The 15,112-nt window shown below is 38.8% G+C and overlaps 1 protein-coding gene across 9 annotated transcripts in view; it reads left to right on the top strand.

The window, feature by feature from the left end:
- Positions 1 to 15,112, top strand: part of KIF2A (kinesin family member 2A) — an 83,364-nt gene that overhangs the window by 26,609 nt on the left and 41,643 nt on the right. For 7 of the 9 annotated variants that reach the window (XM_045020921.1, XM_045020917.1, XM_045020916.1 and 4 more), the window contains exons 5-9: positions 2,625 to 2,747; positions 3,334 to 3,434; positions 5,172 to 5,267; positions 6,229 to 6,283; positions 10,040 to 10,202. In XM_045020921.1, the coding sequence (XP_044876856.1) occupies positions 2,625 to 2,747; positions 3,334 to 3,434; positions 5,172 to 5,267; positions 6,229 to 6,283; positions 10,040 to 10,202 (538 nt within the window). The remainder of the gene's footprint in view (positions 1 to 2,624; positions 2,748 to 3,333; positions 3,435 to 5,171; positions 5,268 to 6,228; positions 6,284 to 10,039; positions 10,203 to 15,112) is intronic. The other 2 variants (XM_045020915.1, XM_045020923.1) reach the window with 1 other exon arrangement.

Genomic DNA, 15,112 nt, shown 5'->3' on the forward strand with positions numbered 1-15,112 from the left:
TGAGGGGCAATTTTGGCTGTAGTACTGCGGGCAGCCTCTGTGAAAGCAAGAAGGACTGTGCCGCATGCAGGGCAAGTATGTGAGAGCTGGGGCGGGTGGTGAGCACTTAGGCTTGTGTGCATCCTGTGTGCGTCCTGGGAGAAGGTGAAGGCCCCCAGAGAGCATTGTACCTCACCAGGCTGGAGGCCCAGACTGAGCAGACACAGAACCGATACCTTACCAGGCTGTCACATCTCAGTTCTGTGTGCACCACTGGTGGGATTAGAGGCCTCCGGAGGGGTGAGGTTAGTGAAGGTTTTGGGCACCTCTGGAGGGGAGGGAAGGATTGTGCTGTTGTTGAATTCCCTTAAGTTTCCCAGACATATTCCAGCCCATTGGTCTGTGCCCATTCTCTTGCCTGACATTCTTTTATATAAATAGTTGGAACACCCCTTTGTGTGTTACTGGGTTTTGTGCCAAGACTTTTCGGACTCACGTTAGCAAAGGGGGCAAATGCTCAACCTGGAGAGGAATAGGTGCTGGCTCGCTAGCTTAGGGCATCTACCAGCACCTCTGTCCAGCATGAACGGGTTGACACAGCATGAAATATGACAAAAGGATGTTTTTAAAAACAAATACCTTTATTAGATAAATAATAATGTGATGCATAAAATCCCTACAAATACCAAAATAAACATGCATCATCTAGCTAAGAGTGTTTTGTTTTCTCCACGGTGTTAAAATTATTTAACCTTTAATGACAATGCTTACCTGATTTGTCAGCATTACCACTATGTCACATTAAAACAATTTTGTTAAATGATTTAACTTAAAAATCTTTGAGTGGTCTCTGCATGTTCCTATTTGTGGGATCAAGTAACCTGCATCATAAGCTTCCAGAATCTTCTGATGGGCAATTAGGACCACTCACTCTGTACCTTCTCCTTCCCTAGACAGAGACTTCCATTGGATAAAAACGGGAAGAGAAAATTTCAGTGTGTATTGGTTGGGAGAGGGGAAGAATTCTTGTTTTACATTAATTTGATTGGCCTAAATTTAAAACATTTAATTACATAAGTGGTATCCTTCCTTTCATGATATTAATTCACTTTTTATTTTTAAACAATTTATAAATCTAGCTCTGCAAATGTTGACATTGTCAGTGTTGTCTATGTGCCTTTGTACAGTAGTAACTTCAGCTTGGTGCAGGAGAGCTGTGTAACTCTCATTCACTGTGATGGGAGCTGCACTTCTTATCCTACACCTTTGACTATAAGAATTTTTCCTTTTTTTGGTCATTCAGTTAAGCCTTTGTTCAATAAGTTGATCGATACTGTAAACTAGATCCCATCTGTTGATGAATTGGAACTCTGATGTCCTATCTCATTTTCCCCTCAACTATACCAAGGGAGTGTTTGTTTGTCCATCCATGTGTTCGCTGCTCCCACAGTTGTCTTCATGCTCTAATTTCATGTTGCCTTTCTTGCATGGACTGTCCTGTTGAAATTGCAACTCAAATCTTTACCCTCTCCTCCTTCAAATCCCTTCTCATAACCCACTATTTCTGTGATGCTTACAGGAACCTGGCCAACTGAAAAGGGATAGTTTTAAGCATCTGTTATAGGTACAGTTTAACATCTCTGAAAAAAATCACTCCCATTGACTTAAGTGGGAAGATGGGATTGCTTAGCACCTCTGAAAATCAGGCCACACGAATATATGAAAAATGCACATATTTTTATTGTATCTTCGACACTTAACCTTTGTATGTCTTCTGCCTTTAGCTGCCAAAATAAGAATGGGCTGTATCTATAAGCATTCAGTCTGCTCTGCTTTGATTATTGTATCCTGTTGCTTCTTTCTTTTCTGCCCCACACTCTGCCCCACCCCCAAATATTGAAAGCTCTCTGAGGCAGAGACGATATATTATGTGTTTCTTTTAGGTGCTCTATGGGACCCTTGTCTTGGTTCGGGTCTTTAGCTGTAACCACAGTGTAAATAAATAACTCAAAATTTTAGGCCCCAGTACTACAATCACAAATATATGGTTAACTTCACTCGTGAATAGTTCTGCTTACCTTAAGTTAAATGCTTGCTTAAATGTTTGTGGGATTGAGGCCTGAGTTGTTAGTTTATGTTGATTATAACTAGAGCTCTGTGTTTGTCACAGAGGTTGTGAAAGTAATGGATTCTGTGACTTCTGCGGGGGCTACTGCAGCTGACCCCAGGGCCACCCAAGCAGCTGGCTCCCCCGCAGCAGCAGCCCCTCCAGACACTCCCCCTCCCCAAGCACCGACCCCCTTAAGGTTTAGTCAGAGGTATTTATAGTAAAAGAATTTTTGTTTGCCTGTGACCTGTCCATGACTTTTACTAAAAATATACCCATGACTAAATCGTAGCCTTAATTATAACATTAGGATTAGTAATTCATTGTATAGTGTGTCTTAACTAAAAACATACCTTTAATTTTTTCTAGTAAACTACTTGTTTACTTACATGTCACTAAAAGACCTTTTTGTTGTGTTTTTAATCATAAAATATTTCAGAAGCTGACAGTAATATGGGAAATGTCTATTAAATGACATGAAAATTTAACAAATTTTTCAAGATTAGTTTTAGACCATTTTTTGTTTTTTCTTTTGCAGCGGTTGGTTCTGCACGTGCACGGCCTACTCAACTTCCTGATCAGTCTTCCTCTACACAACAGAATGGTAGTGTTTCAGATATATCTCCAGTTCAAGCTGCAAAAAAGGAATTTGGACCCCCTTGTATGTAAACCACGTATCAAGGATTCATTCATTTTAGGCATTACATGTACACTCTCTTGGACATCTGTGTAATCCATAATTGTTGAATGGTCTAAACACATAGTTGTGTCTGTAGGTCTCCATAAGAAGCATTTTCAGATTACTGTGGGAAACAAAAGGTTGAGTTCTGTCATTGTTCTGTTGGTAATTAGGTTTTAAATGTTTCCTTCAATTTTTTTAAACCTTGACTGTTCATTTAAAAAACATTTAAAAAAATTATTTTAAATTGTCCAGTCTTTTTTTAGTTCAAACCAAGCAATCCCATAAATCAGTTAGTATGTTTTTGAGGGCCATTGTCTGTTATATTTTTATTTGGTTATTTCTTGTCCAATTCCCATGAATAGTGTTTTTTTTTTAAATTCAGAGGCTAATAAAGTTGAGAAATAAAGTTGCAGTAGTTATGCTTTGCTAGTATTGAGCTGTTTGAGGAGCTAATCAGTGTAAAGATTTAAATAAACTATAATTATTGATTAAAATAACATAATTGAAAACTTGTGACATTCCATGTGACAATTGAATATTCAAAAAATGTATCTTTTTCTTTAAGCACGTAGAAAATCTAATTGTGTGAAAGAGGTTGAGAAGTTGCAAGAGAAACGTGAGAAAAGAAGGCTACAGCAGCAGGAACTTAGAGAAAAAAGAGCTCAGGTTTGTATTGGTAGTTCAGAGCTGAATTCTACACATCGCAGAAAACCTGTGGCGAGAAGATCTATGCTAAGCTATTGTGATCTTTATTGTTGATATAAAATATGACTAGCTTGCAACTAAATGTTTTCTTTGTATGTACAAAACTGAATGATTAGTCTTCAAGTTCCATAGTCATTTAGGGTGCATGGTTGTGGTGTTATGGTAACTCACCTTTATCATTTTATCTGATTCTTTTGTTTCACATACATTTATTTTTTTTAAGTTTTGCATTTGCTGGTCTGGCCATAAATACTTACAAATGCAATATCAGTGATAACTATTGCCTAAGAAAAACATATGGACAAAAATATTAAGATCCGTTGACTCAAAATATGGCATAACATTTGTGACAAATTACCCTTTTCTTATCTTCAATGGGGTGTGAGTGGCATATTTGAGAGCTTGAGGTTTGAAGGATGTTTTTTAAATACCTCTACACACATTTTAATTTTGTAACATACAAGCAATATGGTGGCAAGTTGTTAGAACTTTCTGTTAAAATGTGAAGTGGCTAATCCTGTAAGAGAAATATTTTAAAATTAATGACTTTATCACTGGAGAGTAAAAGATTTAGAAAGACCAGTAGCATAATCTTGTTGGCATTCCTGTATGTATGTTTTAGTCTCTAAGGATATACTAGCAATCTGCTAAGGACATAAGTACCACCAGAAAGTAAATGATTCAAGCAACTTGATTTCATGGCTTTATGATGGGCCTAAGCTTATCTAAAAGGATATATGTGGAATTTTTTTCTCTACTTTTTCATCCATTTAAATGAATTCGAAAGATACTGTTTCTTTCTATGAGAATAAATAATACTTTAAAAAAAACAGGATACTAAGTATTTCTTTTTTGAGATTCTGCCTGCATTAAATCTTGAATTAAATCTTAAATTATTTTATTGATTCCAAAAAGACTTTTTTGTGTCTAGCATTTCTAAACTTCTGTATATGGGAGTTACTCTGCTGATCTATGTGACTATGCAAGTGTGGTGTTTGTTTTCAAATGTTTCTTTTTTAAAATGCAACAGTATTGGAGTACTACTCTAATCAAAGCTTTTTCAGTTCTTGAACCCCAAGTGCCAAGTTTTCAGAATAGTAGTAAGGCCAAGACATTTTTTGTAATGAACAGTGTAACTTTCTGAATCTTAGAAAGAAGCAGGCATGAAGGTAACACATTTTATGTAGATTTATGTAGGATAATTTTTCAGTTTTTATAAGTGGGTGATGATTTTGTAGATGACCTATTTTATTTATTATTATTATTAATAATAATATTTTATTACTTTAGGCAGTATTATTTTAATGGAGAAGGTTTGGGGAAAGGGCAAGAGGTCCTTCCCACCCCCTTTCAAGTTTTATTATGTTGAATCATTATCAAGGATGTTTTGGGTTGCCTATAAATCAAAAGTTTATTTTAAAATTGAACAGAATGCTTGTATTTTTTTTGGTTTTGGTTTTGCCGTAGAAATCCAGCTTGTTTCTTGATGAGTAAAATAGTCACATGGTCAAAACTAATGATGTGTGGAAAAATATGTGGTTTAACTTGCAAAACATGCCTTTTGAAGAAAGTTAAGACTTCTGCAAACATCGTATACTTCTATTCTTGTTTCTGTAGCTTTTCTATAATTATATTTGGAAAGTATTTGCAAGTGTCATATTAATGAAAACTTTGTAACTCTGTCTTTTTTTCCCATAGGATGTTGATGCTACAAACCCAAATTATGAAATTATGTGTATGATAAGAGATTTCAGGGGAAGTTTGGATTATAGACCATTGACAACAGCTGATCCTGTAAGTTTACCTCAGGAATTGTTTTTAAAAGGGAAGAATTTTCTTCACAGCCTTTTTTTTTTTTAAAGCCGTTTATATCATTTTACCACACTTGAATTTTTTTTTTTAAAGATATTGATGTACTTGTGAAGCAGTGAGGCCCAGATTTTTAAAAGGTATTTAGGCATTGCAGTGTTGAGCATTGCGGTGTCTAAGTCTCATTTTCAAAAGTGACTTAGGCTCCTGAGTCTCATTGACATTCGGTGAGATTTAGGCTATTAAGTGCTTTAGTCGCTTTTGAAAATGACTTGGACATTGCAGTGTTGAGCACTGCAGGGTCTAATACCTTTTACAAATCTGGGCCTGAGTGATTAAACACCTAAAAGTAATTTTTGTACCCTAGGATTATAATTCTATAACTTTTAACTTGTTTAATGCTATTTGCATTGAAAGGAATTACTAAATTTTATGTCATTAAAATGTGTGCTAGCACTACAGTATTAGAACTCTACCAATGTACATTTATAGGACAGAATCTTCAAAGGAGTCTAAGGTGTCTAACTCCCTTAGGTTCCTTTGAAAACCCAATTCTAAATGTGTAGATTTAGGCCTTATCTTGAAAGGTACTGAGACCATCTCCCATCTCAATGGGGCAGATCCTGAGCTGGTGTAAAATGTCATAGATGTATTGTAATCAGTGGTGCTGTGAGAATTTACACTAGCTGAGTATCTACCCCAGTATGAGCAGGGGTTACGCAACACCTTACAGGATGTGCTCTGCACCCTGCAGGATCTGGTCTTCAGTGCTCATAGCAGCGAATATAGAGTTGTGCCCATGGGTTGTTGGATACTGCACATTTCACTTTTTGAAAGTTCAGATTTACTACCTTCAGAATAACTGGTATAGTGATCAAACTTTTAAAACACTCTCCATTAAAATTAGTACTTAATTCACTGAAAGATTTTTTTTATTTTTTGGTAGATTGATGAACACAGGATATGTGTTTGTGTACGAAAAAGGCCGCTCAATAAAAAAGGTATGACCATTTAATGTTTAGCTGGTATTAGTCTCACTAAGCAGCAGCTTCTGGTGGTGTTTGATCGTATTTGTACTATCGAATCACTTAGAGGCACCAAGCAGAATTAGGGCCCCATTGAACTAGGCACTGTGCATACATGTAGTAAGAGAGAGTTCCTGCCTCAAAGAGTTTATAATCTAAATAGACAAAATGGGCAAAAGGTGGTAGAAAAGTAATAGTAGTATTATCATTTTGCAGATAGGAAACTGAGGCACTGAGAGATTAAGTGACTTGAACAAGGTCACGTAGGAAGTCTTTGGTTGAGCTGGGAATTGTACTGTAATATCTTGAATCCTATTCCAGTGCCTTGACCACAAAGTCCTTTTTCTCTAATTCACTCAGATTTTCTTTTAAGTGATCAGTAATTAATTAACTTATCATTTAACAACCTAATGCAAGTTCTTCCTCAATATATTCATTTGTATAATAGAAAATATGTACATTTATAACCTAAAGTTAAAAATCAAAATGACTGGCCTTTAAACTATAATTATATATATACATAGCACAGTCTTACTCAAATGTGTGGCGGGTTTAGTAATACATCCTTTCTGAAACAGAAATATCATAGTTAGCCAAGATGATGAAAACAGATCGATTGAAATATTTCATAGGCTTTTTAGAGTAGAAAGTGGTATTATGTCAAGACATTAAATGAGGACAGTTTTGTGTACAGGATTTTAACAGACAAGATAATGGTTCGTGGTGTGGTCAAAATGGTTCCCCACTTGTGCAGTGGAAGGCATGGGAATAATATTCCAACAAATCTCTTGTAGAATTCCATCTGATACAAAGAATATTTGAGAACTACCTGGCAGAGAGACCACACTAATAGTCCTGTATTCATATAGTTGCCAGTTTCTCCTTTACTACCCACTACTGACTGGAGTTCAGTCATCACTGAAATAAATTAACTTACTTTTTGAAAAAAGTTTTTTCCCCTCTGTTAAAATTTTCAGGGATATCTTGGTTGGCTGAAGATTTCAGAGCATAATTTTCATACCCTCAAAATACCAAATGGTTGCAATGAGTCTTTTGGAATTGTGTCCCAGAATGACACATTACCTTCAACAAGTATCTTCAACAAGACAGGAAGTGACAGGAGAATTTTGGAGAAGGGGTGGGAGAGAAAGGTACATTGTTATTTATACACAGTGAGAGCTTTTCTCTCTTGCCTTTCTTCCATATTTCTTCTTTCATTATTCCTTGATTGTTTTCAGATCAATAAAACAGTCACAAAATCAGGTTATTTAAAACTGCTCCCCACAGCCTGGTTGGTTAGAGACATTCAGCACATGAATCTGGTAGAAATTCAATTTTCATTTTAGTATTGTAGTTCATCTTTATTAAAATATGACTTAGGAATCTAATACATTTGGGGAGAATGCTGTAGGTGATAACTAATTGGACAAAGCTAATTAGAGAGGAAACAGCAAATTGGCAGCCTGTTGTCATGAGTCATGACTTATGGGTCTTTTGTGGTGCAGAACTGGGTCTGGTTCTGTTCCAGTCATCTGTATTGGTGGTTGACATCAGTGAAGAAACTGATTCTGTGCAGGATGCTAGGGAGATGAGCAGCTGATTGGAAATGGGATATAAGATTGAAGTTTTGCATCTGCAGAAGGAGCTAAAAAGATTCATTGTGGAGGAACCAGAGCGCCCCCCCCCCCAAAAAAAACAAAACACAAAAACAAGGTACACACATTTAATAACATTCTGAAAAACATGCACACTTTTTTTTTGTGTGGAGGTTTATAAGGAACAATATTTTCAACTGCCCCAGTTTTCTAACTGGAGAAGAAAAAAGACTTGGAGAAACTTGTGTATGGTAGCTTGAAAGGAGAGAAGGTGAATAGAGAGCTTATTGTATTAACAAAGGAATAACTTGTATATTAAAAAAAAATAGTGTTTCCTTATTCAAGTACACACGTGGAATATTTTTACTGTATTAGTCACCTAGTTTAAAATGGGACATAAGACTCAATTTCTACCAATCTTACACACACCAAATTCACTGAAGTCCGTGGGAGTTCCATGCACTGAGAGCTTGCAAGAACTGGGCTGGGCCCTAAAATAGCAAGGTTTGGGTAATTAGAAGATTTCATTTGAGTGATATATTGTTAGTTTCTTAGGAAAAGGGCAGATTAAAAAATGTTCAGTTTTGTAAAATCTTGGTTTAAGAAAAAACTTACTCATGATTTACAATAGCTTGATGAGATCATCCTAGGACCCATTCATATTTCAATGTTAAACTGTAATGTCCAGTAATTAACATAAAGCAAAAGAAATTTCAGAGGTTATCCCAGAGGGTTATCAGAAGTAGCATAGGCTGCCATATCAGATGATTATGACAGACATTATAAAAGACTATTTAAGATTAGTCAGAATGTGTATATGGGATACTTAAAAGTGAGGTACAGTTTTGATGCAAAGTATGGACCTATTAAACTCTCCTTTCACCTATATTCTTCTGTGTGTCAGTTCCACATTTACTGGAGAATAATGCACATTTACAATGTGCAGTACTGCACTTGAAAACTGAGTAATTTACTTGGTAACTTGGATTTATACTTTAGTTACTTCCTAATACCTGTGTAATTAAAAGATGATGGCCAAGAATCAACACGTAATTATTGAAGTCAAAACCTTCCATCTAATTGTGGAAAATTACACTGTATTTTTAAATTGTGTACCTCAAAGAGATTTTTTTATACAAACAGAAGCGGGGCACATTAGTGGTCTTGACTGTATACAAAGGATCTTTATTTTTGTGCATCTTGTAGATGACTGGGTTCTCTGTGTGTTTTACTGATTCATACATCTCATGCAATTAACAAACTGTAGTGATGTGTAGTAATTATAGCCCATGAACTTAATAATGCATTTCTTTTGTTTGTCTGAGAAGATAGGTAACATCCTTCGAAATGTGCAGCTTTTTCTTCTAACAAAATAATTTAAAAAGGGTTTTCACTTCAGCAGAATAAAATTTTAAAGATCAGTTTTTATGCTTTGCTGACTAAAGAATCTGCTTCTGGAGTGATTGTGAATGAAGATATATTGTGTATAAAATGGAATAAAAAGTTTCCATGGTTGAAAAATCTTCATATTATAAGAGTATAGCTATAAGGAGTTAAGCAAAGGGCATGTATGAAAAATAAATGGTACCATTTGTAAAAATGTCCAGCTATGTAGGTAGTAATTCTATTTATGAATTTAAGATCGATAATCAAAATAGTGTTGGATTGTAGTTGTTCAGCTGAGGAGGGGATGTAATGAGTGAGTTAGTTATTTATTTGTAAAAAAGCAAAACATAAGGCAATAATCTTTGGATATGTCATAAATAAAACCTTAAAAGAACTAAAGCATTTTTTTTAGAAAGTAATTACAGAACAAACAGGCTATTGTGAATTATGAAGCTATCATTCTTTCAAGTGATACTAGAAAGATGCTCAGAAACTGCATTTTTAAAATTTTAGTAATTTGTATAATTACTAGGACTCCACAATGGAATTACGCACTTACAAATCATAATGTGCCTGATTTTTTTTAAAATGTAGGGATCAGAAGCCGAGATCCATGACATCACATTTACTTGGAGCAGTTTCATTACCTTGGACATTGTAAGAATGTAGATGACCAAATGGTGTAAAAGTTATTATGCGTAGATAGTGTATATATAGATACATATTTATATATCAATCATTTATTTTATAGAAACTGTAATGAAAGACCTTGATGTAATCACAATTCCTAGTAAAGATGTTGTGATGGTACATGAACCAAAACAAAAGGTGGATTTAACAAGGTACCTAGAAAACCAAACTTTTCGCTTTGACTATGCCTTTGATGACACTGCTCCTAATGAAATGGTTTACAGGTATGTGTGTCCACTTTTTGTGACTATTTTCTTATTTCTTTTCACTTTCTGTATTCTTGGGCTTATCCTTGACCCTAGACATGACATGCCGCCGCCTCCTCCTCCTCCAATTGGTCTTCAAATCTGTTTGCCACTTCCATAGCTTTGCCCATGTATATTTTTCCTTTAACTCAATTTGTGCTGAATTCATCTGTCCCTTAAACTCCACTTGCTGAGAGTATTGTAATTCTCTGCCCTTCCTCAAATCCCACCTTTTTAGACCAGGATGTTACTTCCTCCCTTCTCATGCATGCAGTATGTGACCTCATGAACCCTTTCATCAGACCAGTCTGTTGGCCCTGTGATCACTTTAGGATCTAGTTAAAAATCGCCCTTCATATTTTAAAAGCCCTTTATTGGTTTAAATTGGAGCATAGCAATGTCTTGGCATGTTTCTTTTTCTATTTCTTTCACCAATCCCTTCCTTCATCTAGTGCTAGCCTCTGTTCTGTCCCGGCATAGTGTCTGCCCTGTGGGAACCTTCTATCTGTAGTGCACGCTCTCTCGAACATCTTGCACCCTATTTAATAATCCACATTTCTCCAGTCTCTGTACCTCTTTAATCTCACTCTTCCTTCGGTATTATTTCTCTCTTATCTTTGTAACTGTACTGTTTAACTCTGAAAGGAGTTTTAAGTTTGTATGAAAGTTTGTGTATTTAGATCCTTGGTTTCTTTCATAAAACTTAATAAAAACTGCTTGCATGTATATAATACACATGTGCATGCGCACACCCACTCTTATATTGAAACAGTAAATCTCAGATCTCTTTTATGTTAATAGAGGTTTCTCTCTTCCCTTCATACTACATAGTAGTGTGTTTTTTTTTCCATGTTTTTTTTTCTTATTTGGGAGGATAATCAAATTTAGCTTTCCCATTAAAGAAGTATTTGAAACAAGATATGTATTTTAGTGCATTATCACCATTTAGTTATGTCACAAAGAAGAGATGATTTAGTGTGATGAGTTCCAGTTTAATTTAGGATTTTAAATCCTCTCATACTTTCATAATGAAAATTCTTAAATTTGGGAATCAGGAGTGTTCAGCTCTACTGCATAATAATCAATCTATCATTTTTTTTGATGACCTAGTGCTGTTGCAGTATTTTCTACATTCATGGCAGTCAGGCTAATGTCATCTTTTTAAATATATAAAAGAAAAGTTATATCACATCTTTGTTTTGAACCTCTTGTTTCTTCTGGATTTTCAGGAAGGACTAATCTTTGTATTTCTGAAAGCCTAGGATTGCATTTAAGGAACATACTAAGAGTAAAGTTGGAGTATCTTTGGGTTTGGTACCATTTTAGCTCTTGAACTGTCAATGACTTATTTTATTAAACATTTCTTAGATGTATTTGTGTTTCTGCCTTGTATTAAAACAAATTCAGTCTATGCAACATACATGGTAAGTATATATTGTCAAACCCATTTATATAGAGAGCTGTGTGTGCATATTCTCAGGCTAGACAGACCATATATTTTTTGTAATAGATCATAAATATAAAAGATACAACTTCCAACCTATGGTAAATGTCCCCCATATAACTCCATGTGAGAAAACGGGTTGAAATAAATGCGCGAGAAGAAAAAAGATGCTGCAAATACATTGTTAGGTGTAAACAGTTGTGGAAAAAAAAATGGACTCTGTTGCAGTGTCTTCCTTCAGGCTCTTCTGTGCTTTGGAGGTTTTAATGATGTAATATTCTCTGTAACAAACTCTCTCAAGTAGCCAGGGGAGGGGAAATAATATTATCATCACTTAAAAGGAAAGTTTGTGACCCCATTTCTGCATAGTTGGTGTCCCCTAGCAAATTAAATATACTCCAGGAATCTTCAAGCTTTTCCTATCTAATCTAGGGTTTTCTTTTTTGAAAGCACCGTCTCTGGCATTTGTGACCTCTTCAAAACCTCTAGAGAGTTAGTGCTTTCTTCTGATGAAAGAGTGAAAGAAATTGGAATCATCTTCCATGTTTAGTTAATCTTGGAGGTCTAATTCAGGAAGAGCATACATAAGCAGAGGAATTACTATACTGAATAGACCAACGGTTCATCTGTTCCAGTATCCTGCTTCTGGCAGTGGCTAATGCTACCTCCTTGGGAAGACTATAAAAGCCTCCTATAATACAATATTGCACAATTGGCTAAGTGTATCATTAATATGAGGAATTTTCCTCCAAGGCAAGTTGATTACCAATTTGTGCTTAAGTAACGAGATGGAGAGATCTTGTTTCTTTGGTTTTGGCTAATATAACTGAATTATCTGGGCCATAGGTGCTGACTTCCCCTCTGCTTGGTGGGTACTCGACCCTGGCCCCACCACTTCCTGCCCAAGCACTGCCCTCTCCCCACCCCTATTCCACCCTTCCCCAAAGTCCCCACCCCACCATGCCTTTTTTCCCAGTCCTGCCCCCTTCCCGCTCTGATTCTACCCCTTACCCCAAGTCCCTGCCCCTTCTCCGCCTCCTCCCTTGAGCGTGCCACGTCCCTACTCCTCCCCCTCCCTCCCTCCCAGAAAGTCCTAAGTGCTGCCGAACAGCTGTTAGGTGGCGGGTGTGTGTGTGCGGGAAGCGCTGGGAGGGGGAGGAGTGGGATGTGGCGTGCTGGGGCAGGCAAAGAAGGAGGAGAGGGGAGCTTGGCTGCTGGTGGGTGGAGCACCCGCTAATTTTTCCCTGTGGGGGCTCCAGCCTCAGAGCACCCACAGAGTCAGTGTCTATGATCTGGGCTACTAGTCTGTTGGGAACAGGAATTCATTCAGTGAAGTTTTATGGGCTTTGTTATGTTGGAGGTCAGACTAGATGGTCACAATGGTCCATTCTGGCTTTATAATATATGAATATCCTGGCCTATGGACAAAGTTGTCCTCCTTCTGTCTTTTATCTAGTCTATTTTTATTCTCCTTGTTGCCTCCTTTACAGTGGAATCTAAGTGCTGAGTCACAGAACATTTTCCTTGAATTAATCTAGGGTTTGGTTTCTAACTAATAGCTTTATAAACATTCTTCAAATGATAGCTCATCAGTTCCATGTAGGTGTGTGCATGCCATGTGCACGATGGTTGGAAGGTTTTTGTCTAGCGGTACCCATCGGGTCAGCTGTGGAGCCCCCAGGAGTGGTGCCTTCATGGCCGTGTATATAGGTTCCTGCTGACCTGCCGCCTATTCAGTTCCTTCTTGCTACCAGTGATGGTTGTTGAAGCAGCTCCTCTCTTGCATTAGCAAGCAATTTCCTAGTGGACTCTCCTTTTCACTCTGTAAATAGTTTGAAAGTCTTAGTGATAAAGTTATAGTTAGTGATAAGTGTAGCAGTTAGTTAAATTTTAGTTGGGGGTTAACCTCAGTATTTTGTTCCCGTCCTGGGGACTGGTGCATGCCTTGGTCTTAAGGTTTCAAGCCATGGGAGTCTTGCCTGAAGCCCATGCCAAGGGGAGACCCACATGATTTCTGTCTAAAGTGTTTTGGAGAGGAACTCCAGTCCGAGAGGTGTAAGATCTGCAGGGATTTTAAGCCCAGAACTAAGAAGGAGCGGGACTTTCATTGAAGCTCCTTCTAATGGAGTCAGCTCTTCAACCTCAACCATCCCAGGCAGTGTCCGGCCGGGTGCTCTGGGTGCAGTGCGCTGGCGTCAGTATGGGAAGTCTCTGCACCGAAGAAGGACTCATCCAAAGGGCCATGGCACTGCCATTCCCCGGCACAGATGACCAGCTCTAGTGCAAGGCACTGCTTGGAGCTGCTGGTGCTGCCCAAGAAAGAGAGCTGATGGGGCACTCCCCTGCTAGGGCAGTGGAGCAAGCAGGTGCTAGTAGGGTGCGTCCTGTGTCAGGACACCCAACCTCAGGTCTGTCTAGACCAGCGCTGTCGACTCCGGCCTTTCAGGGAGATCCGTTGAGTCTGGCCACAGTGGACTCCCTGGTGCAGGAACATTTGGAGGAGGACTTGGATGCTCCCTCCATGTTGGACACATTTGAGGTGGCCGGGGAGCTGATTGCCATGACAGCGCAGTTCCCCGCTCCACCGGCAGGTAAGCCAGCGCAGGCTCTGGCAACATCGTCAGCACCAGCACCAATGCTGATTTGGCATGGGGCAAACCCACTAAGATGCAGCACCAATTGCCTTTGCCACGGCACTAATCCCCAGCACCATCTTGATCTACATTTGGACTTTCCCTCAGAGGCGGATTCGTATGCTTCCAGGCGGAGCCAGCACCGCTCCTGGCACTGCCCTAGGCAAGACCAAGGACAACCAGGGCCTGTAATGTCCTGGCTTCTGCAGTGGCAGGAACTGATGCGGTGGCCCTTCTGGACACTATGGGCCTACCATCAGGTCCATGGTCTGGGTTTCAGGTCTCTGTCAGAGGTGTGAATCCCTCCATTGGCCATGTCTGTAGCTTGGGAGCCTCCTCGGGGCAGGGATGCAAAAGCTCAGGCTGATGATGTTGGCATGGGCACTGAAGTGGCTGCAGCAGCAGGTGCTACTGCCATCTGCCGCACCTTTCAAGCGGCGCAAGGGGATCCCTGCAAGCTGGAGGGGCAAGAAGACCTTGTGCCTCCAAGGGAGTCGTCGTCATCCTCCTCCTCCTCCCCCACAGATGAGACGGTAGCAGGCACCTCCACCACTCTGCCCGCTTTGGACACCAGGGCCCATCAAGACCTGCTCAGGAGGGTGGCCCAGAACCTGAACTTGCAGGCAGAGGAGGTCTCTGAGGATACGGATCCCATGGTGGATATTCTGGCCCCTGAAGGGCCTGTGAGGGTGGACTCAGCTGACTCAGCCACCCACACTATGGGTATGGCCATAGCTATGAGACACAGCTCTTGGCTATCGGTCCCAGGGCTCCCACATGAGGTCCAGAACACAATTCAGGACCTGCTCTTC

This window comes from Mauremys mutica, chromosome 6 (assembly GCF_020497125.1).
Source record: "Mauremys mutica isolate MM-2020 ecotype Southern chromosome 6, ASM2049712v1, whole genome shotgun sequence".
Classification (NCBI taxonomy): domain Eukaryota; kingdom Metazoa; phylum Chordata; order Testudines; family Geoemydidae; genus Mauremys; species Mauremys mutica.